This window comes from Esox lucius, chromosome 2 (assembly GCF_011004845.1).
Source record: "Esox lucius isolate fEsoLuc1 chromosome 2, fEsoLuc1.pri, whole genome shotgun sequence".
Classification (NCBI taxonomy): Eukaryota; Metazoa; Chordata; class Actinopteri; order Esociformes; family Esocidae; genus Esox; species Esox lucius.
In genome coordinates, this window is record NC_047570.1 from 18636909 (window position 1) to 18661400 (window position 24492).

At 43.1% G+C, this 24492-nt stretch overlaps 1 protein-coding gene across 2 annotated transcripts in view; it reads right to left on the minus strand.

Annotated features, from left to right (window-relative positions):
* Positions 1-6: 6 nt before the first annotated feature.
* dbndd1 (dysbindin domain containing 1) overlaps positions 7-24492 on the minus strand; it is a 35292-nt gene continuing 10806 nt past the window's right edge. For both annotated transcript variants that reach the window (XM_010879373.4, XM_010879365.4), the window contains 3 exons: positions 17211-17354; positions 7860-7997; positions 7-1039 (listed from right to left, as the gene is read on the minus strand). In XM_010879373.4, the coding sequence (XP_010877675.2) occupies positions 882-1039; positions 7860-7997; positions 17211-17354 (440 nt within the window). In that variant the 3' untranslated portion in view covers positions 7-881. The remainder of the gene's footprint in view (positions 1040-7859; positions 7998-17210; positions 17355-24492) is intronic.

Below are 24492 nucleotides of genomic sequence, written 5' to 3' on the forward strand. Positions count from 1 at the left end.
AAATTCTTTATTTTTGTCAGCACCCATCCCCACTTCCCCTGGTTTGGCATAGGAGTAGATCCCGTTTTTTAAATGTGATGTTGGTAAGAAGGGGTGTTCGGCACTGCTCATCTGCAAATACATTTAGTATACTGGGGCCACACTGGTTTCCTCTTAGGCAGAGAGAAAGGGAAAGATGAGAGACAAGATGAAAAGAAACAATTATGACCGACCAAGAACTCAAACGTCAATCAGTGGAAAAGCAGATGGCCCTTGCCACTTTAAGGCAGAAAAATATGCAATAAATTCAGCTCAGACTCTTATTCTAATTACAAAAGACATTAACAAATTGCCTTATTTTCCCATATTGACCAACATGTTTCAGTCATCTGTTAGCATACTTAGTGGGTATTTTCCATAACCTGACCTCGCTATGTCATTATTTGTCGGCAAGGGTTCCATAGTTGTCAGGGTGTGTCCCACCCCTCCAAGCCCACTGTCCTACTCGAAGATGCTGCAGGCCTGGCCACTGGGTCAGCCTCATACCCTGCTGGTCCGACCAAACAAACACCCCAAGCACACTGGCCCTCCAGTTTGTGCCACAGGAACCCCTTGTGTGGAAAACACAATCAGTACGCGTGTGTGTGTGTGTGTGATTCTACAGATATGTGTCTGTAATTTGGTGTGTGTCTGCGAGTGTGTGTGTACTTCACTCACAGCCATCGTTTATGTTTCCTTTATAATACAGTGCACAGCGTTGACAGCTCAGTTCAGATTTCCTCCATGACCATGGATGTCTGAGTGCCAGGGCAGTTAGTGTGATCTCTGCACCCGCTCTCGGTGTGTTCATTCTGGGCTCCTCTTTCTCCAGACCCTGGGCCTCCCCTGAGACCTCCAGGCCCTCAGGGCTGCTTAGGCCTCTCCAGCTTCATTAAGGGCTCTGCGGTGGTGTCAGAGTCGCTGTGGTGCTTCCTCTCCCTTGGGGGCTCGGCCTTGCTGCAACGGGTCCATGAGGGCGAGCGCATGTATCCTCCCCTGGGCAGTGGTGGCTGGTGGTGGCCTGGGGGGGGGGGGTGATAAATGGAGAGTTAGTTAATGTGAGTTATTGATTACAGACATGAATAGAGCGGAGAAGCGGTTAGCTTTACACACAAAAGGTTGAGGTTTACACCACTCACGTATTCTAATACGTTATGTAACACCAATCTAGTGTGCATGTTTTAAAACAATAAACACAGCCGTTGTTTCTGGGTGTTTTATTATCTCTCTGCTTTTCCTCTACCATCATTGTTATTGCACTAAAACGGTCACGTGGTTAGCTCTCCTCCAATCGTCAGCTCCATTTAGCCTGCAGGCTGTTCTCCCTAGGCCGTTATAAAGAAAAAGGGTGCTGGCTTGGTTGTCAGAGATATTTCTTACACACATTTTTCAGTGCCCCGAGGCAACTCAACTTCCTGCTTGAGTTTTCAGAATCATTCCACTCTCTAACGTCTTTTAAACGTGACATCCGACAAATGTGTTTGGGAAAACCCTCTCTCCCCTCTCTCCCTCTCTCCCCTTGTCCCCCTACCACACCTCTTATTTCTCTTTGTGTCTGTCTTGGTCCCCTCTACCATCTTTTTTTGTGTCTGTCTACCCTCCACCTCTTCCTCTCTCTCTCCTCTTGCTGCATCAGCCCCCTCTACCCTCCCTTTTGTGTTTCTGGGCCTGGATGACCTTGAGTGGACAGCAGGAACCCAGTGTCAAGTAGGTTGGCCATTATCTCGGCTGCACAAAGGGGGCATGTGAAATAACCAGGCATTGCGTCCTCACACCTCTAGGTGGTGGTGTTCACTGTTCACAGTAACACAGAGATCACCAGATAAATGGGTGTAGCCTACTACTTTTTGAGCCTTTCCTGCACATATCAGTGTAATTACAGTCTGATAAGAATAATGCTCGTGCCATTCCAGCTCCCTGTAAGTGACACGCCCTTAATACAGATCATCCGCCAGTGGTGTAGGTTCTCAACCAACCCCCCTTCTTAGGTTCATAGCCACGTGCTAGTACACACACACACACACGCGCGCTCACACCCTTGCACATATGAGCACATTCATGCACACAAAGCATTGACGCCATTGATCCTTGAAGATTGATGCTGACTAGGTTGGATTTGAATGGGAGAGACTAGAGCATCCTCAGCATCTTAAAAGGCTATATGTGAGTGCTTGTTCAACGTGTGTATCAGCCTCCACTGGCCAACATGTATGTGCTCTTACTTTCATCATGTTTAAGTGTACTGTGTGTGTGTGTGTGTGTGTTGGACTAGAATGCTGCAGTAGCTGTGTTAGTTAGCCCCTCCCTAGTCTGTGTATTGTGATTGACAGCTCTATGAATATGGATGCAACAGGGAAGCCTCCTCATCTCTTACCGTCCGTGCTCCGTGTCAAGAGCACATTCACCCCCCTGCTCCAGATTTACTCATAACAAACTCCCACTTCAACATCCTCAAATATCAGGTACAATCTCAACACGATCCCCCATCCATCGACATGCTGACACAACCCCCAAATTACTCCCACACATTTTAAATCTCTGTCCCTCAGTCCCTCCCACCCATCACGAGTGCAATGTTCTCCATACTAAACCTCTCTGAGACGCCATTCTGTGATGTTGGCCCCTGTTCATCAGATTCCACAACCAGCGTGTTGCTGTGAAACCGTCCACAGCAATCTTTGGCTCCTGCTCTACAAAGGCTCTTTAACCACAGGGAAGCATAATGCTAGCATGGTGCCAACATGCTGTGTGTTATGTCTGGATACGGTCTGAGTGTGTGTGTCTAGATACGGCCTGTGTGTGTGTCCACGCCTTGCCCATCCGTCATGGAAAATTTCAACATGCTAAAAAGTTGTAAGCTACTATATAAGGCAGTACAGCCTGCTAACCTGTGACTGTCAATGAAATGCTACACAATCCTCCACCTACATTAAGCCACAGCTTGTCTCTTCATATATACAGTATACATGCTACACCGCCATCATCTTTTTCTGTGGTTGACCTTTTGTGCCACTTTCAAAAGAAGCTTGGTGCCCTGATACTCAGCTGGTGACACATTTCTGTATGCCTGGCATATATCTCTACTTGCAAGTCATCACGCAACCTCGAAGGTCAACCTTGACAAGACAGATCTCCTCTTTCCCGGGAGGGAAAGCTTGTCCACTTCAAAACCTCTACATCACAGCTGACAACGCCACGTTATCCCACATCATCCAGAACGCCACAGCCCGCCCGGTGTTCAGCCTTGCTCATTTCACCAACGTCACCCCGCTCCTTTGCATTCTCTACTGGCTTCATGTTGTTGCTTGAATCTGCTACAAGACAATGAGCTGGCGCAGGAAGAGAGGACAGCTACTACCTTTTTTAAAGAGACCTAAAGAAACTCCAGAGCTGTGAACTAATGCTTGCCACAAAAACGATAGTCCTTGTAGCGCAGACTGGTGGCTACTTAATTGAGTAAGGTGAACTGACTAATACTGGGTTGTATGGTTGTCCAACCAACTATCTTAAAATAAATGTAAGTCCCTCTGGTTAGGAAGATAGATGACAAAAAAATTATGCAAATGGGGAGGGAGACGTCATCTGTAAATGTGTATACAATCTATGTTAGCCCTAATGATGATAACAGCATTACGCTTAGGAGAGACCAGCTGAGAACATGCCTTGTACCCAGCTGAGAACAGTGAATAATTCAGGACCCTACATTTAGAGTGAACTCCCTCTCCCTGAGCTCTCCTAATGTCTTCCTCTCCTTTTCCCTCTCCAACACACGGCTCTCAATATCTCTCTTTCTCTCTCCGGGCATTCCCCTCCCACTCACTATCTTGCTACTCTTTTATCCTTAACTCCTCCATTCATTCTCTTTCCCTTAACCTTCCCTCTTCTCCCTTCATTTCCCCCCAGCCAATCTGCTCTTACCAACCAACGACCTCTCACTTTGTCTACCACATACATTTAGGTCCAGAATTATTTGGACACTGACACAATTCTCATGATTTTGTCTCGGTACGCCACCACAACGGATTCCGAAATGAAACAACCGAGTTGCAATTGAAGTGCAGACTTTCAGCTGGGGATTGAACAGAAATATTGTATGAAATGTTTAGGAATTGCAACCATTTTCATACGCATTTCCCTTGTAACGTCTGCTCCGTTTGGCACCGCAGCTCCCCTTCCTCTCCGGCGCTACATGTCACCGGTGTTCTAACCACTGGCAGCAGAGTGGTGGCAGCAGCGAGCCCCGAGGACGCACCGGTTTCCAATCCCTGTTTAGTTGTTTATATTCTGTTGCTCACCCATCGCACCTCACAGATTACTGTTTGTCTGTCTTGTCCGTGTCGGTGCGTTTTGTTAAACCTTTTTCGAGAAAGACTATGAAGGAAGACTATTTGATTGCTAATGTCCGTTTTGTTTCTTTTCCTTTTTAGCCTCACTTTACACACTCGTTACACTCGCACACCCTTTATTTCAGGGGCTCAAATGTAATAGGATAAATGAAATGTTAATTTTTAATACTTTGTCGAGACTCTTTTGTAGGCAATGACTGCTTGAAGTCTGGAACGCATCACCAAACGCTGGTTTTCCTCCTTTGTGATGCTTTGCCAGGCCTTTATTATAGCTGTGTTCAGTTGTTGTTTGTTCATGGATCTGTCTGCCTTAAGTTTTGTCTTCAGAAAGTAAAATGCAGGCTCGATCGGGTTGAGATCAGGTGATTGACTCGGTCATTGCCGAATATTCCAATTCTTTGCCTTAAAAACCTCCTGGGTTGCTTTCACAGGATATTTTGGCTCATTGTGTCCATTTGTAAAGTGAAGCGCAGTCCAATCAAGTCCAAGACAATATATCCCTATACACTTCAGAATTAATCCGTCTGCTTCTGTCTTCTGTCACATCATTAATAAACACTAGTGACCCAGTGCCTTTGGAAGCCATGCATGCCCATGCACATCACACTGCCTCCACTGTGTTTTACAGATGATGTGGTATGCTTCGGATCATGAGCCGTTCCAAGCCTTCTCCATGCTTTTTTCTTCCCATCATTCTGGTACAGGTTGGTCTTAGTTTCATCTATCCAAAGAATGCTGTTCCAGAACTGGGCTAGCTTTTTCAGATGTTTTATGGCACAGTCTTATCTAGCCTTTCTATTTTTGAGGCTTATGAATGGTTTGCACCTTGTGGTGAACCCTCTGTATTTGCTCTTGTGAAGTCTTCTCTTTATGGTAGACTTGAATAATGAAATGCCTACCTCCTGTAGAGTGTTCTTCACTTGGCTGGGCGATGTGAAGGGGTTTTTCTTTATCATGGAAAGTATCCTACGATCATCCACCACTGTTGTCTTCCGTGGAAGTCCAGGCCTTTTTGTGTTGCAGAGCTCACCAGTGTGTACTTTTTTTCTCAGAATGTACCAAACTGTTGATTTGGCCACTCCTAATGTTCCTGCTATCTCTCTGATGGATTTTTTTTGCAGCCTAAGGATGGCCGTTTCACTTGTATTGAGTGATCCTTTGACCGTATGTTGTGGGTTCATAGCAACAGCTTGAACCCACAAAATATGCAAATGCCACACCTGGAATCAACTCCAGACCTTTAACCAGCTTAATTGTTGAAGAAATAATGAAGGGATAGCCCACACCTGTCCAAGAAACAGCTTTTGACTCTATTGTCCAATTACTTTTGTCCTTTGAAAAAGATGGGCTACATACTGTATTAAAGTAATCCCAAACCCAAAATGGATGTGAATACCCTCAAATTAAAGCTGAGAGACTGCACTTTCAGCCCATATTCATTATTTAACTGTAAATTGAATATATTTTGGTAACCAGCCAAAATAACAAAACTTGTGTCAGTGTCCAAATATTTCCGGACCTAATTGTATGGTTTGAAAATGTAATAATAAAAAACACACACCATAGATACTATATTTTCATGTTTGTTTCCAGCTTAATAATCCCTTAAATGATGCGTAGGGGAATATTTTGGGAAAATGGCAACAGCAAGGAAATAATATCCCGTTGTCAGTGTGGCCCTCTTACCTTATTCAAGCCCGTATGATCCCCCGAGGCCAACATTAACATTTTTTAAAGTACAACTGATGAGATGTCCAGTCTACAGTATAGAGTCCCAGCTAAGCAGATTACTTGGTTGTGAGGTTTTGTTTACTTTCAGACAATATCATCTCACCAGCCAGATCTGATTACAATCTGGATTTATTATCTCACTCTGACTATACCCTTTACAGCCAGAGAGAGATATAGGGGCAAATAGAGATGCTGCCAGAGAAACATGTGGAGAGACAGTGGTCTGTTCTTTACTCTAGCTGTTCGAGCATCTGTGCAGGTCTGAACACAAGTGGTGCTTTGTCAGTGACTCTTCTACTATAAGTCATTAATTCATTGTCTGGCTGTATAACAATGAATGGCCTGATGAGTTTAGAGGCTTTTGCTTGTACTTTAGCAGGCAATATGTTTCTGTGCATTTTAGAATCCATTCTACTGCTGCCATCAGCCGTAAGTGAGCCAGTTCCAAGGGGCAGCCATACATGCCCAGGCCACCTCCTGTCCACCAGGGGATATGCTGTGGATCTTGGGCCTTTTTGTCTTCATACTTTCCTCATCACATCACTTTGGTTAATCGTTGTTTCATTTGTCAATAACCTTGCCAGTGTAGCCTCTGTAGTCCTGCTGGAGAGATCTTTTGCAGTTGGTAGTGGCTAACACATCCGCACCTACTTCCTGGAGAGTGATCCTGAACTGCCAGACAGTTGAATGCTTGTCAGACAGGTGAGCATTCTTCATTCTTCGGTCATCCACTATAGAAGTCTACCAGACTGTTGATTGCTGAGCTCACCACCATTTGTCTTCTTATTTTTTATTTTTTTCTCCTTAAACTTGTTTTTGGTAAGTAAAGGTTTTGGATGTTTCTGATATATATATATATATATATATATATATATATTTTTTTTTTTTTTTTTTTTTTTTTTTTTTGATTATAATCAAACATATGTATCAAATGTTTTGAATGTAAAATAGGGCCCCTGGTGGAAAAGGCTTGAAACCCCTGAGAGGCCCATTTTGAAAATGTTGTCTAGAGACCTGTTGGGTTCTTAGGCAAACTGCAGGACTAGACATTCAAATGTGTTAATGATGACCGAGGTCAGTGCCTTAAGGCCTGTAACTCTTTAGACACTTTTGATTGTTTGGGAACTGGAACAGTGTTGCAGGATCTGAAACATGGATTGTTCCAGTGACAAGCTGAATGTAATGCAAAAAGAGAACGAGGGGGTTGCAAATGATGAGAGGAGGATGAATCAAAGGCTGGCTGGCTGGGTGGGTGTGACGGCATGGACCGGTACACGTGTGTTTGCATGGGTAACTCTCTCCTCGCTACATCTCTTTAGGAGTACAAAGCCAACACCCCACTCTTATCTGAGGACAAGGTGCCGCTGCAGAAAACCCTGCTGTCGTTCTGCACTATGATGATTTACTAAGTCATAGGACATAGGATCTGAGCTCAATGGGAGTGTGATGTAGATGAGATATTTCAGTTTTTTGTCTTCAATATATTGGCTAAAATAGTTTTTTTTAATACATGAATACATTTTAAGTTAAGACCATAACACAACAAGAGAAAGTGAAGGTCTGAATATTTTCCAAAGGCAGAGTATATGATTTTGATTGTAGAGGGAGAACAGAAAGGCAGTGTGACTACTCTGACATACACCAAAGCATATATTAAGTTCAAGGAACCAAAGGAAATTGCATTAGATTATGGTTCCCTCAAAGTGAACAAACAGCATATTTTAGTCTGTCACAGTAGACATGTCTGGTTGAACATTGCCTTACCTGCTGGTGATTCGTTGTGGTTCTCCTCATCGGAGTCAGCGAACACCTCAGCCAGCTCCTGGTCAGACATATCAGTCAGCTCCGTAAGGTCCAGGAGGTCAAAGTGAACCTCCAGGGAGGAAACGCTGCTCAGAGGCTCTGCAATACCAAGGGGTCAGGGTACAGAGAGAAAGTGAATGTGTGAGGTCATACTTATGCACTAATAAGGAGAAGGTTTTATGGTAAGCCCAGGGACAACTCACTAGCCAGGTGTAATGTATCACTGGGGCTTAATGCTGCCCACATAACTCACTGAGAACAAGCCCTGTGCCACAGACCATCCTGACTTCACATGGTCAATCCACCCCATGGCAACTGTTCTTCATTTAAAAAAGTAACTGATACCATGCTTCAAAATCCGTCAGGCACGACTGTGCTGTTAACATGTTCTGTTTCTGTTCACATAGAAAAACAAGTGGAACAAAGCATGACAGTCCAAACATTCCACACGGACAGCATTAACACGGTATGGCAGTGAAATGTATATTTTGGTCACAGGCACTGTGGATCATGCGTATATCTTTTCACCACACCAGGCTGGTCTAACACGCCGCCTGCTGCTTGGCATTCCATAGCGATCGTTGGCATGGAATGCTGACTATGTATTCTGTACGGTGGTAGTAGTAAGGGAGTCTTTGCACGTTGCGTATGTGTGTAGGTGTCTGGGTCTTAACGTATGTGTCTATGTGAAAGCTTGTCCCAGTGAAAGCGAGGCCAGTTAGATTTTTTTTTACTTGCGGGTGAGTGTGTTAGGTTTGGGGGGAGACAGAGAGAGACAAAGAGAGAGACCGAGACACAAAAAGAGAGAGACAGAGACACAGAGAAACAAAGAGATGGAGACAGACAGAACATTTCTCTCTACCAGTCAGGCAGCAAAAAGCCCCAGGGTGGATCACAACCCTCTCCCCACACTGTTCTCCTGCTTTCACAGCTCCAAGCTGATTCTGTTCTCCTGCTTTCACAGCTCCAAGCTGATTCTGTTCTCCTGCTTTCACAGCTCCAAGCTGATTCTGTTCTCCTGCTGCACAGCTCCAAGCTGATTCTGTTCTCCTGCTGCACAGCTCCATTTTGATTCTGTTCTCTCACTAACCTGATACATTTTATTTATTTATTAATAAATTCATGTTTTTAGTTTTTTTGGTTTACAAGTCAAGAACCACCGCATCAAACTGAGCGTCAATAATCATGTCATAGAACTCAGCCTGACACTACTGTATTTACATCTCTGAAGGGATGAGTTGGACATTTTAATTGGCGCCATACGTTTTTAGACAACTGTTCTACAATCTAAATTGAAATACAGCCTAACAACATAACCAAATACTTGGCGGCAACGTAGATACATTTCAATGGGTGCCAAAAGTTTTCAGACAAGTGAATTCTACAGTTTAATCTGAAAACAACATTTCAACATATCTGAGCACTTAGTTCCAACCTGGATGACGGATTGTCTATAGTGTCTTGCGCAAATGTACCAACCAGACATGTTCATAGACATTAGAAGACTGATCCCATCTGCCTCGGGCTTCAGACACGAGCCCTCCCGGGAGAAGATGAGCGGAACAACAGAGAGGTTGAGTGGGAGACAGTAAAGATAAAAAGAACGCCAGTGACGAGACAGATTAGAGGTGATGAAGGTAAAGATATTCTGGATTGACAAGCTGCAGTTTTCTGAAGTCCGCTAATGAGTTGTCTGCAGCCGTAGGGGATCAGAGGCAAAAGGACTTAATGAGTCATTAAATGACGTGAGAGGCTCACGCTGGTCCACTGCACTTTCCTTTCTGCTTTCTTCCTCACTCAATTGAAGTTTCCACTATGCTGATCGTCATTGGTCTGCTGGCATTCTCTAACCTCATGATGAAGTTCAACTGCCTCATTGATCAGCATTGCATAGAAAATATCCTACATTGTACCTGTGAATGGAATTTAGAATAGTTGTACAAACTGAAAAGGGTGAGATTTATCAAATGAACTTACGACCGTTTTATGCACCGTTAGGAGATCACCGTTGATAAATGCCACTTGTTCTTAGTCTGAAGTCTCATGCATGACCATGGCTCTTTACAGGTGCTGGTCATATAATTAGGATATCATCAAAAAGTTGATTTATTTCAGTAATTCCATTCAAAAAGTGAAACGGGTATATTATATTCATTCATTGCACACAGACTGATATATTTCAAATGTTTATGATTAAAACTGACAACTAATGAACATCCCAAATTCAGTATCTCAGAAAATTAGAATATTACTTAAGACCAATACAGAAAAATTATTTTTAGAAATGTTGGCCAACTGAAAAGTATGAACATGAAAAGTATGAGCATGTACAGCACTCAATACTTAGTTGGGGCTCCTTTTGCCTGAATTACTACAGCAATGTGGCGTGGCATGGAGTCGATCAGTCTGTGGCACAGTTGTTATGAGAGCCCAGGTTGCTCTGATAGTGGCCTTCAGCTCTTCTGCATTGTTGGGTCTGGCGTATCGCATCTTCCTCTTTACAATACCCCATAGATTTTCTATAGGGTTAAGGTCAGGCGAGTTTGCTGGCCAATTAAGAACAGGGATACCATGGTCCTTAAACCAGGTACTGGTAGCTTTGGCACTGTGAGCAGGTGCCAAGTGGGTGCCAAGTGCTGTTGGAAAATGAAATCTGCATCGCCATAAAGTTGGTCAGCAGCAGGAAGCATGAAGTGCTCTAAAACTTCCTGGTAGACGACTGCGTTGACCTTGGACCTCAGAAAACACAGTGGACCAACACCAGCAGATGACATGGCACCCCAAACCATCACTGACTGTGGAAACTTTACACTGGACTTTAAGCAACCTGGATTCTGTGGCTCTCCTCTCTTCCTCCAGACTCAGGGACCTTGATTTCCAGAGGAAATGCAAAAAGCAGTCCAGTCCTTTTTGTCTTTAGCCCAGGCGAGACGCTTCTGAAGCTGTGTCTTGTTCAAGAATGGCTTGACACAAGGAATGCGACAGCTGCAGTCCACTCTTTGTGAATCTCCCCCACATTTTTGAATGGGATTTGTTTCACAATCCTCTCCAGGGTGCGGTTATCCCTATTGCTTGTACACTTTTTTCTACCACATCTTTTCCTTCCCTTCACCTCTCTATTAATGTGCTTGGACACAGAGCTCTGTGAACAGCCAGCCTCTTTAGCAATGACCTTTTGTGTCTTGCCCTCCTTGTGCAAGGTGTCAATGGTTGTCTTTTGGACAGCTGTCAAGTCAGCAGTCTTCCCCATAACTGTGTTGCCTACAGAACTAGACTGAGAGTCCATTTAAAGGCCTTTGCAGGTGTTTTGGGTTAATTAGCTGATTAGAGTGTTGCACCAGGTGTCTTCAATATTGAACCTTTTCACAATATTCAAATTTTCTGAGGTACTGAATTTGGGGTTTTCATTAGTTGTCAGTTATAATCATCAAAATTAAAAGAAATAAACACTTGAAATATATCAGTGTGAAATGAACGTATACATTATACAAGTTTCACTTTTTGAATGGAATTACTGAAATAAATCAACTTTTTGATGATATTCTATTTATATGACCAGCACCTGTACATTTCAACACGCCCCTATTTACCCATATACTGTACGGTCAAAATGCTCCATTTAGCTTTGAGGGAAACAACCTCAAAATCTAAAACTATCTTTCTGAGATTGACCCAACTATTGGTCACACAGTGTAACATGTCGAGTCTATGCCAAATTATCGCTCCATTGTTGCTTGCTTATTAAACAGGTTAACTTTGCAAAATGGAAGACATTTATTAGTTTTTTTATTTAGCATAGACACACTGCTTTTCTAAATAACCAAATAAATTCATCCCAACAAACCTGTTGAGGGGTAGCATATGGAAAATGGTTTGTTTTGCAGGCATTTATTGACTAGCTCATCCTGATAATGGTCCTATTGAAAAGTGCCAATTCCACTAGCCTGAGAGGGAGTACCACTTGGAATTACACCAAAATTAAATTTATTATCTTTGTTTGCCTCTCTAAAACACCTTCGTTTTCTTAAAGCCAAAACCGTATCTGCTGAGCCACTCATTTCTGCAAAAAGGTCCTATCTTTCTTGCACTCTCTGGAAAGCAGCCCATGGGTATCTGCTGAGCCACTCATTTCTGAAAAAGGTCCTATCTTTCTTGCACTCCCTGGAAAGCAGCCCATGGAAAATCTACCACTGGAGGACAAACCTCTCGTCTCTTATAATAACTCAACAATTGTTTTACACATCTACAATTTAACGTGACCGCATTTGGCATTATTATCATTCCAAAAATACTGACGTGGTCACGAGAGAAGCAGCACCCCAAGTCAGTTACCATGGCTATGAGGAATGGAAAGACCAAGGAAGAGTCTTGCAAAGGGGAGGATCCCCCAGTACGAGAACAAGGGGCCAAGACACCTGTCTTCCCACACCCAAGCAGTTATTGTCCTCATTCATGTGTTGATTAGCTTTTGTGTTATCGATTAATAATTAGCAGATCTTGGATGGACACACTGTCTCTTCAAGCACCTGGGCTTTGATGTCGTATGCTTCCCTAACCCTCTTGTTTCAGTCACAGATTTTCAGCTATTACAGTGGTCTATTCTGTTAGTCTTTGAAATTTTTGCACTTTGGATCAAGTTAGCCCTTTTATTGATTTTCCTTTGGTGATTGTGATTGTACTTTTCATTTTTGGGAGTCCTTATTCCAGTCATAAAGGCTATTGTGTTCACTGTACACCTTTGAAATGTTTCATGAATAAAAATGTCTTAGATGTTTTTGTCTTGTTGCCCCTACAGGCCTTTTTTTGGGTAATTAAATAGAATTTTCTCATTCAAAAAAGAATGTGGAAGGTTTTTTGAAGTGCAAGGAGCATTTGCCAAAGCAGACTCACTCCTCTGCTGTACACGGTGAAGCATCCCACCTTCCTCTCCTCTCTGTCATGGGTGGGCTTCTCAGGCTCTCCACCCCAGAGCCTTGGCATAACCCTGGACAACACCCTGTTGTTCTCTGCAAACATGCAGTGACTCGCTCCATTAGGGACCCAAGCTCTTTGTTCTGCCACCTCTGTTGTCTTGGCCGTCTCATCCCCACAGGCAGGCAGTTCCAACATAGCCCAATAGGGCAGCAGAGTCCTGGGCCATTTTCTATAATACTGTGTGGGTGTCTGTGTGTGTGTGTGTGTGTAAAGGTCAAAGGGCAGTTCTAAGATCAGGGTATGGAGAATAACTTTTTTAGATGAGTTCTCCACAGACAAAAAAAAAAGGACTTTCTGTTTGTTTCTAGAGTATCCAAGCAAAAGGAGAACTGCGAGAGAGTATGAGATGATCCCAAAAGGTTTAAGAAAAATGAAATGCCACACCTCCCTTTTTCTCTCTCTCTCTCTCTCTCTCTCTCTCTCTCTCTCAACTGGCTTCAGTCACTCCCCTTTGTTTATTTTGTGCCCCCACCCCATTCCACTCTCATCCCTCTCTCATCACCATTTTATCATGAATAATTGATAAGTAACACATTTTCCCTTTCTACTAGGTTGGTTAGAGAAAGAGGATGAAATGGGTGCTGCCTACTCTCAACTCATGACTGTTCCTCTGGGAGAGCCCATTGGAGAGACCAAAGCCATTGTGGATTCTCATTATTAAGAAGATACAGTGGTCTAATGAGGAAAAAAGCACACCCAGAAATAAATATTGTCCTTGTTCTGTACATTCACTGTCTGTCTGTTGGTTTGTCTGCCTGCTTCTTTCTTTCTGACTGTCTCCCTCTTTTCACGAATGCTGCCAGATGGAGAAAAATGGACAAACTCAAGTGTAGAGAGAAAATGAAAGACAACGACCGAGATTAAGATAGGAAATAGTGAAACCAAATGCAGGGGATGGATGATTACAAAAGGCGTATTTCCCCATAAAGACTAAGTATTGGTTAGTAAGTTGGTCTGTCAGTGGCAGTAGTCTGGTTGATGGGAGTCAAGGAACTCAGACAGAATACCTCTATTGTATACCTGACTCCCCTCCTAAGCCCTCCAGCCATCCACAGTTCATTGATCATCATTCTGGCCAGAGCACCCTATAATGAGGACCAAGTGAAGATGGGGGATATGGTCTCCGCTTTGCAAAATGAGCACGGTAGCACAGCTACAGTTAGGTCCGGAAATATTTGGACACTGACACAATTTTCATCATGTTGGCTCTGTACTCAACCACAATGGATTTGAAATGAAACAACCGAGATACAATTGAAGTGCAGACTTTCAGCTTTAATTCAAGAACAAAATATTGTATGAAACGTTTAGGAATTGCAACCATTTTCATACACAGTCCCCATTTTTCAGGGGCTCAAATGCAATTGGACAAATTAACACAATCATAAATAATATGTTCACTTAACACTTTGTCAAGAATCCTTTGCAGGCAATGACTGGTTGAAGTCTGCAACGCATGGACATCACCAAACACTGGGTTTCCTCCTTTGTGATGCTTTTTTTAGGTCTTTACTGCAGCTGTTTGTTTGTGGGTCTTTCTGCCTTAAGTTTTGTCTTCAGCAAGTGAAATGCATGCTGGATTGGGTTGAGATCAGGTGATTGACTCGGTCATTCCAGAATATTCCACTTCTTTGCCTTAAAAAGTTCTTAGGTTGCTTTCACAGTATGTTTTGGGTCATTGTCAATCTTGAAAGTGAACCGCAGTCCAATCAACTTTGTGTCTTGCCCAATCTGAGCAGACAATATATCCCTATATACTTCAGAATTAATCCGTCTGCTTCTGTCTTCTGTCACATCATCAATAAACACTAGTGAACCAGTGCCATTGGAAGCCATACTTGCCCATGCCATCACACTGCCTACACTGTGTTTTACAGATGATGTGGTATGCTTCGGATCATGAGCCGTTCCAAGCCTCCTCCATACTTTTTTCTTCCCATCATTCTGGTACAGGTTGATCTTAGTTTCATCTGTCCAAAGAATGCTGTTCCAAAACTGGGTTGGCTTTTTAGATGTTTTATGGCAAAGTCTAATCTGGTCTTTCTATTCTTGACACTTATGAATGGTCCAGGTCATAAAACATTTACAAAAATTACATCCAGGCCTTTTTGTGCTGCAGAGCTCACCAGTTTGTTCTTTTTTTCTCAGAATGTACCAAACTGTGTATTTGGCCACTCCTAATGTTCCTGCTATCTCTCTGGTGGATTTGTTATCTTTTGCAGCCTAAGGATGGCCTGTTCCACTTCCATTAAGAACTCATTTTATTGCATGTTGTGGGTTCACAGCAACAGCTTCCAAATGCAAATGCCACACCTGGAATCAACTCCAGAACTTTTACCTGCTTAACTGATGAATAAATAACAAAGGTATAGCCCACACCTGTCCATGAAACAGCTTTTTAGTCAATTGTCCAATTACTTTTGGTCCCTTGAAAAAGAGGGGGCTGCATATTAAAGAGCTGTAATTCCTAAACCCTTCCTCCAATTTGGATGTGAATACCCTCAAATAAAAGCTGAGAGACTGCACTTTAAGCCGATATTCATTATTTAACAGCCAAAATAACAAAACGTGTTTCAGTGTCCAATTATTTCCGGACCTGATACTATTACACACTCAGACTTTTACAGGGGCTTCCTGTTTCCGTTGAGTAGGATAGTTTAAAGAAATAATCAACTGGCATTCAGAAGCAACATAAGGTCATTGGTTCCTGTCAAATTCATCATGAGGGCAATACACAACGTTATCCAATGGTTATTCATTCCTCACAATACATAAACAGATACAGGAAATAAAAGTAAACATTTTTAATAATAAAAGGGTTGCTGGAAAAGAACACATGAGATTAGACAACGCCACCTTTCTCCCTCCCTCTCTCCCTCCCTCCCACTATCCCCTCTCTCTCTCCCTATTTTCTCTCTCTCCCTCTCTCTCCCCTTCTACCCCCTCTTTCCCCCTCTCTCCTTCCCTCTTTCTATTTCTCACTCTCCAGATCCCCTTCCCCCTCTCTCCAGCTGGTGCATCAAGGCTGGTTGCCACAAATGTTGGACTGTAGTAGCTGTTTCTCCCTGTCTCTGTCTCTCTGTCTAACTGTCTCTGTCTCACTGTCTCTGTCTCTCTGTCTAACTGTCTCTGTCTCACTGTCTCACTGTCTCTGTCTCACTGTCTCTGTCTCACTGTCTCTATCTCTCTGTCTAACTGTCTCTGTCTCACTGACTCTGTCTCACTGTCTCTGTCTCACTGTCTCTATCTCACTGTCTCACTGTCTCTGTCTCACTGTCTCTATCTCTCTGTCTAACTGTCTCACTGTCTCTTTCTCTCTGTCTCTGTCTCACTGTCTCTATCTCTCTGTCTAACTGTCTCACTGTCTCTTTCTCTCTGTCTAACTGTCTCTGTCTCTCTCTGTCTCTATCTCTCTGTCTAACTGTGTCTGTCTCACTCTCTCTGTCTCATTGTCATTCTGTATCTGACGGTCTATGTGTCTCTTTCACTGTTTCTCTGTCTCTCCCTGATAAAGACCTCCTTGTGAGGCATCTGTCCGTCTTTCTCTGTTTCACTGAGTGTTTCTCTATTTGTGTGTGTCTGTGTGTGTGGCCACTGCCTCAGCCTGGTGCAAAGAGCCACAGAGACACAGAGGGCTCCCTCTCTGGGGAAACAGACACATAATGATGCCTTTTAGTGTGAGGAGGGATGGGAGGGTGAGGTGCCCCATGGGAACAAGGCAGGGCCTATAAAGGAAGAGATGGACCATGGGTACAGGGCAGGGCCTATAAAGGAAAAGATGGGCTATGGGTACAGGGCAGGGCCTATAAAAGGAAAAGATGGACCATGGGTACAGGGCAGGGCCTATAAAAGGAAAAGATGGACCATGGGTACAGGGCAGGGCCTATAAAAGGAAAAGATGGACCATGGGTACAGGGCAGGGCCTATAAAAGAGAAAGATGAACTAAGGGTACAGGGAGGGGCCTAGAAAAGGGAGAATTGGACTACGGGTACAGGGCAGGGGCTATAAAAGGAAGAGATGGTTTGAGTTACATTCCTGGTCTCTTTGCTAATCTAGGAAAGAATCTGATACAAATATTTCCATTCTGTGGTCACTGATTTCATTTTGAGGTTTTTGCTCCACAGAGCCCAGCATCCACACAGTACATGAAAATGAAGTCCCCCTGACCAGGTCTGGGATGGCTGTCAGATGAATACAACTAACCTGAACCATGAAGAGCTATGTCCACCTTACTACCTAAAATGATCCCCTCATCCACCCCTTCATTCATACTCTCCTCATCCTCCCCAAATCCTTTCTTCACTCATCCACCCCACTCCCCTCCTCTGGGTACTCACGCCTCCTCTCTGTGACGTGCAGCAGGCCAGCAGTGTGTCCTGGGAGCCCCCCCTCCTCCTCCCCCAACTGGTGGTGGTACAACTCCTTGGACAGGTCCCCTGAGCTGGAAGGCTTCAGCAACTTTTGGATGTCTTTATTGGTTTCTGTTTTGACAAACACACACACACACAATTTAGTGAAATCCACCAATAACATCACATCAGTAAAAAGGTTCTCAACATCAAGACTTAGTTTCGGCCAGTGTTTCTAGATATATATTTTTTTAAATATATTTAGCATGTATTTGCTTTACTAGATAGAGACAGTGTGTAAAAACAGAGAGTTTTTATTGACAAAGCAGTGGGTTAAATTCGAACCACCTAGCCCACAATTTCTACAAGATTTCCCCTGTTATAACTTAAAATGTACAATATAGTTGTACTCCTATTTTCCAATTTTAAATAAGTTCAGCAGCTTTTCTGTGTATGAATGGGATGTGCGTACCCTGAAAACAAGATGATGTGTGTTCATTTGGTGAGTAGACCGCTGACAGGCAAACATATCCATCTGTAGACTACTGACTAACCAGCTCATCTGTTTGTAGACTGCTGATTGGCCAGCTCATCTGTTTGTAGACTGCTGATTGGCTAGTTTAAAAGCCTTTAAACATGTCATCTATTTGAAATAGTAGTTCAAGGTAGAATTTGGCCACAAATCGTGGTACAGGACAAGTCAGCAACATTAATTGGTCCTAGGCACCTCTGGAGAACACTCACTTAGGGGGGTCAAAACATAGGGGGGATGCTTGCCTTTCTATCCTTAATGTTCATTATGTCCTTTCATTCATGTTCGGCAGGTGCACTTCGACATGCATTAACTCTGTGTGCTACTAATCAGGTTTAGTCGCTGTATGTCTCGCTTCGGATAGCAGTGACTAGTGTGCTATTCTGGGTAGCCTATTAAACCAGGCCTAGAATGTTGCTAGGAGGCCAGATGAGATTGGAGGTGTGGCCTTAAGAGACTATATTCTGGGTGACCGTAACTCTCAATCTTCTCCTGAGGAAGTTTGGTGACATTTGTTTTGCACAATGCTTTTTGAGTCATGTATGCATACACACGCATATCTGGAAAAAGGCTAAATAAAAAACAAAAAGCATGCAAGCACACTCATCCATACAGTAAATGAAAACTCTGTGAAATACCAGGGCTGTTGGATTGAGATTTAGAAAGCTTACAAATCCAATCGTGTATGTCACATGCTTCATTAGCAACAGGTGTTGACTGACATTGAAATGTTTTATTCCGGGTTTGTTCCCAAAAATAAGAATAAATGTGAGCAAATAGAATAAAAATAGATGAATAGGAAATGAAGACAGAAGCTATTTCTGGGAGGTTCTATGTACGTGGGGGAGCAGCTGGTAATAAATAGTAACAGTTGCAGCTCATTCAAAGTCTGCAACGTTTATATACATGGTATGTTTTATATGAACATCATGTGTGTGCACACATTCAATTCTGGAGTGACTGTACAAAGACTGACAGTCGACGATGATAAATTCCTCCTGACATCCTATCATTTGTAAGTCTTGTTTAGCCATCTTATGGCCTTAAATGCTATGCAAAGTCCAGAGGCTCCAGACATACGGCACTTGTTCCACAGGTCAAATGAGGAGGTGTATGTAAAGGACTTTTGAAAAATGGTATATGGACATTTAAATGTTAAATATATTTGCCTACTCAAGAAAGACTAAGATCTAAGGATTGTGTGTGCCGGAAGGAAGGACACACCTGCGTGAATTTGGCCCCCCACCCAACGCAAAACTTCAGCAAAATAGGCTCAGCCGTTTGTGCTTTGAGAATTGGAACTAAACTTGTCATTCTAAGAACCTACACACCTTCACAATACAATTGGGATGAAAACTAAATTTTCTGTAACATTGTTTCTGTCCAACATAATGGTAAAAGGTGTCTTGCTTAAAGTATGAATAAAAATTCATATTTAAATATAAGTAAACATTAACATAATAATGTTGAGTAAGGCCTCTAAACAGTCTTTGAGCAAGACGGTTAACCCTAATTTCTCCTTTAAGTTGTGTTAAGACTGTCTGTTTAATGAGAGAAAGAAACATTTCTACAATATAACCCCTCAGTGCAATGTACGAAGTAAAAGCATTTTAATATGGCTTTCTATTTGTCAGATGTGAGCGTTTTCAGATTGTATGGGGCTCCCAGGCCCAGAGTCAGTTTGCCTGTCCTGTGCTACTGTCCTGTTCCCAGATAGAACTGTGTTGTTATGTAAAGGTTTTCTTGTTACTTACTGTTTCAGATTCACTGCATCCATCTCAATCAACCCTAACCACAGAGCCTCCCGACATTCACTTGCTTATGTTTTATTAAAAGCAACTCTGAAACTCCCATTTCATCCATCTAATCTCACTGTGTTTCTCTTACTCCTTTATTTCCCCTCTCACTTAACAGAGTTTAGATGTGTATGGCTTTGGACAAAATCACTACAGGGTCCTCTCACCGTGGCTTTTCAAACAAGATAAGAGAGATGAAATGGCACTAAAGATTTCTAATTACTTAGAGCCTGGTCTCTTTGTTCAAATTACACTTGCTGTACTCCAAGTCATGAGCCAAATGACGTACAATACTGGTCTTAGGCACATCCAGTACTAGTCATAGGCATATATAGTACTGGACTTAGGCACATACAGTACTGGTCTTAGGCACATACAGAACTGGTCTTAGGCACATACAGTACCAGTCTTAGGCATATACAATACTGGTCTTAGGCACAGACAGTATTGGTCTTAGGCATATACAGTACTGGTCTTAACCACATAGAGTACTGGTCTTAGGCACATACAATAGTGGACTTAGGCACATACAGTAATAGTCTTAGGCACATACAGTACTGGTCTTAGGCACATACAGAACTGGTCTTAGGCACATACAGTACCAGTCTTAGGCATATACAATACTGGTCTTAGGCACAGACAGTATTGGTCTTAGGCATATACAGTACTGGTCTTAACCACATAGAGTACTGGTCTTAACCACATAGAGTACTGGTCTTAAGCACATACAGTACTGGTCTTAGGCACATACAGTAATAGTCTTAGGCACAGACAGTACTGGTCTTAGGCACATACAATACTAGTCTTAGGCACATACAGTACTTGTTTTAGGCACATACAATACTAGTCTTAGGCACATACAGTACTTGTTTTAGGCACATACAATACTAGTCTTAGGCACATACAGTACTGGTCTTAGGCACATACAGTACTGGTCTTAGGCACATACAGTACTGGTCTTAGGCACATACAGTACTGGTCTTAGGCACATACAGTACTGGTCTTAGGCACATACAATACTAGTCTTAGGCACCATTTATTTGGGAAGTGTCAGTAGATCAAACAAGCATGGAGACACAGGAAACAAGTGCAGTTCTTGAACAAAACATTACTGGGCAAATAAAAGGGTGCGATACAAGCACTAAACAAGATACTATGTGCTAAACCAGAAACACAGACACAGCTCTGGCATCAAGCGATACAGGGTCAATAGGTACCAGGGGTGTGTGAAACAGAGGGCTAAATATACAGTGGGGAGAAGAAGTATTTGATACACTGACGAATTTTTGCAGGTTTTTCCACTTACAAAGCATGTAGAGGTCTGTAGTTTTTATCATAGGTAAACTTCAACTGTGAGAGACAGAATCTAAAACAAAAATCCAGAAAATCACATTGTATTATTTTCTTTATAATTAATTTGCATTTTATTGCATGACAAGTATTTGATCACCTACTAACTAGTAAGAAGTCCGTCTCTCACAGACCTGTTAGATTTTCTTTAAGAAGCCCTCCTGTTCTCCACTCATTACCTGTATTAACTGCACCTGTTTGAACTCGTTACCTGTATAAAAGACACCTGTCCACACACTCAATCAAACAGACTCCAACCACTCCACAATGGCCAATACCAGAGAGCTGTATAAGGACATCAGGGATAAAATTGTAGACATGCACAAGGCTGGGATGGGCTACAGGACAATAGGTAAGCAGCTTGGTGAGAAGGCAACAACTGTTGGCGCAATTATTAGAAAATGGAAGAAGTTCAAGATGATGGTCAATCTCCCTCGGTCTGGGGCTCCATGCAAGATCTCAATTCGTGGGGCATCAATGATCATGAGGAAGGTGAGGGATCAGCCCAGAACTACATGGCAGGACTTGGTTAATGACCTGAAGAGAGCTGGGACCACAGTCTCAAAGAAAACCATTAGTAACACACTACACCATCATGGATTAAAATGGTCCCCCTGCTCAAGCCAGCGCATGTCCAGGCCCATCTGAAGTTTGCCAATGACCATCTGGATGATCCAGAGGAGGAATGGGAGAAGGTCATTTGGTCTGATGAGACAAAAATAGAGCTTTTTGGTCTAAACTCCACTCGTCTGTAGGAAAAAGGAGGAGGAGGAAGGAGGAAGAAGAAGGATGAGTACAACCCCATCCAAACCATGAAGCATGGAGGTGGAAACATCATTCTTTGGGGATGCTTTTCTGCAAAGGGGACAGGACGACTGCACCGTATTGAGGGGAGGATGGATGGGGCCATGTATCGCAAGATCTTGGCCAACAACCTCCTTCCCTCAGTAAGAGCATTGAAGATGGATCGTGGCTGGGTCTTCCAGCATGACAATGACCAGAAACACACATCCAGGCCAACTAAGGACTGGCTCCGTAAGAAGCATCTCAAGGTCCCAGAGTGGCCTAGCCAGTCTCCAGACCTTAACCCAATAGACAACCCCGAAACCTGAAAGATCTGGAGAAGGTCTGTATGGAGGAGTGGGCCAAAATCCCTGCTGCAATGTGTGCAAACCTGGTCAAGAACTACAGGAAACGTTTGATCTCTGTAATTGCAAACAAAGGTTTCTGTAACAAATATTAAGTTCTGTTTTTCTGATGTATCAAATACTTATGTCATGCAATAAAATGCAAATTAATTATTTAAAAATCATACAATGTGATTTTCTGGATTTTTTTCCCAATTCCGTCACTTACAGTTGAAGTGTACATATGATAAAAATTACAGACCTCTACATGCTTTGTAAGTAGGAAAACCTGCAAAATCGGCAGTGTATCATATACTTGTTCTCCCCACTGTAGGTGGATGATGAGGGTTGATGAGGACCAGGTTTGTGCAGGTGAAGGGAGCTGATTCGTTACTGCGCTGAGGGCAAGTAAGGGCCAGTGTTCTAGAACATTGGCGAATCAGAGCGCGGCAGAGGGAGAGGAGATGGTGAAAGCGTGATAGGTAGTAAGTGTTTTAATAATATATATATACAGTATCTCACAAAAGTGAGTACACCCCTCACATTTTTGTAAATAATTGATTATATATCTTCATGTGACAACACTGAAGAAATGACACTTTGCAACAATGTAAAGTAGTGTGGGTACAGCTTATATAAAAGTGTACATTTGCTGTCCCCTCGAAATAACTCAACACACAGCCATTAATGTCTAAACCGCTGGCAACAAAAGGGAGTACACCCCTAAGTGAAATTAGCCAATTAGCTATTTTCCCTCCCCAGTGTCATGTGACTCATTAGTGTTACAAGGTCCCATGTTGAAATTCCCTCATACTGGTCACTGGAAGTTCAACATGGCACCTCATGGCAAAGAACTCTCTGAGGATCTGAATTTTTTTTATTGTTGCTCTACATAAAGATAGCCTAGACTAGGCTATAAGAAGTTTGCCAAGACCCTGAAACTGAGCTGCAGCACGGTGGCCAAGACCATACAGCGGTTTAACAGGACCGGTTCCACTCAGAACAGGCCTCGCCATGGTCGACCAAAGAAGTTGAGTGCACATGCTCAGCGTCATATCCAGAGGTTGTCTTTGGGAAATAGACGTATGAGTGCTGCCAGCATTGCTGCAGAGGTTGAAGGGGTGGGGGGTCAGCCAGTCAGGCTGCATCAAATGTGTCTGCATGGCTGTCGTCTCAGAAGGAAGCCTCTTCTAAAGATGATGCACAAGAAAGCCTGCAAACAGTTTGTTGAAGACAAGCAGACTAACGACATGGATTACTGGAACCATTTCATGTGTTCTGATGAGACCAAGATAAACATATTTTGTTCAGATGGTGTCAAGCGTGTGTGGCGGCAACCAGGTGAGGAATACAAAGATAAGTGTGTCTTTCCTAAAGTCAAGCATGGTGGTGGGAGTGTCATGGTCTGGGGCTGCATGAGTGCTGCCGGCACTGGGGAGCTACAGTTCATTGAGGGAATCATGAATGCCAAAATGTACTGTGACATACTGAAGCAGAGCATGATCCCCTCCCTTTGGAGACTGGGCCGCAGGGCAGTATTCCAACATGATAACGACCCCAAACACACCTCCAAGACAACCACTGCCTTGCTAAAGAAGCTAAAGGTGGGTAAAGGTGATGGACTGGCCAAGCATGTCTCCAGACCCAAACCTTATTGAGCATCTGTGGGGCATCCTCAAATGGAAGGTTATATATATACACTCACCTAAAGGATTATTAGGAGCACCATACTAATACTGTGTTTTACCCCCTTTCGCCTTCAGAACTTGAGATCTGGTGACTGTGGGGGCCATTTCAGTACAGTGAACTCATTGTCAGGTTCAAGAAACCAATTTGAAATGATTCGAGCTTTGTGACATGGTGCATTATCCTGCTGGAAGTAGCCATCAGAGGATGGGTACATGGTGGTCATAAAGGGATGGACATGGTCAGAAACAATGGTAGGCCGTGGCATTTAAACGATGCCCAATTGGCACTAAGGGGCCTAAAGTGTGCCAAGAAAACATCCCCCACACCATTACACCACCACCACCAGCCTGCACAGTGGTAACAAGGCATGATGGATCCATGTTCTCATTCTGTTTATGCCAAATTCTGACTCTACCATCTGAATGTCTCAACAGAAATCGAGACTCATCAGACCAGGCAACATTCTTCCAGTCTTCAACTGTCCAATTTTGGTAAGCTCGTTACTTAAGATCAATACAAAAAAATGATTTTTAGAAATGTTGGCCAACTGAAAAGTATGAACATGAAAAGTATGAGCATGTACAGCACTCAATACTTAGTTGGGGCTCCTTTTGCCTGAATTACTGCAGCAATGCAGCGTGGCATGGAGTCGATCAGTCTGTGGCACAGTTGTTATGAGAGCCCAGGTTGCTCTGATAGTGGCCTTCAGCTCTTCTGCATTGTTGGGTCTGGCGTATCGCATCTTCCTCTTCACAATACCCCATAAATTTTCTATA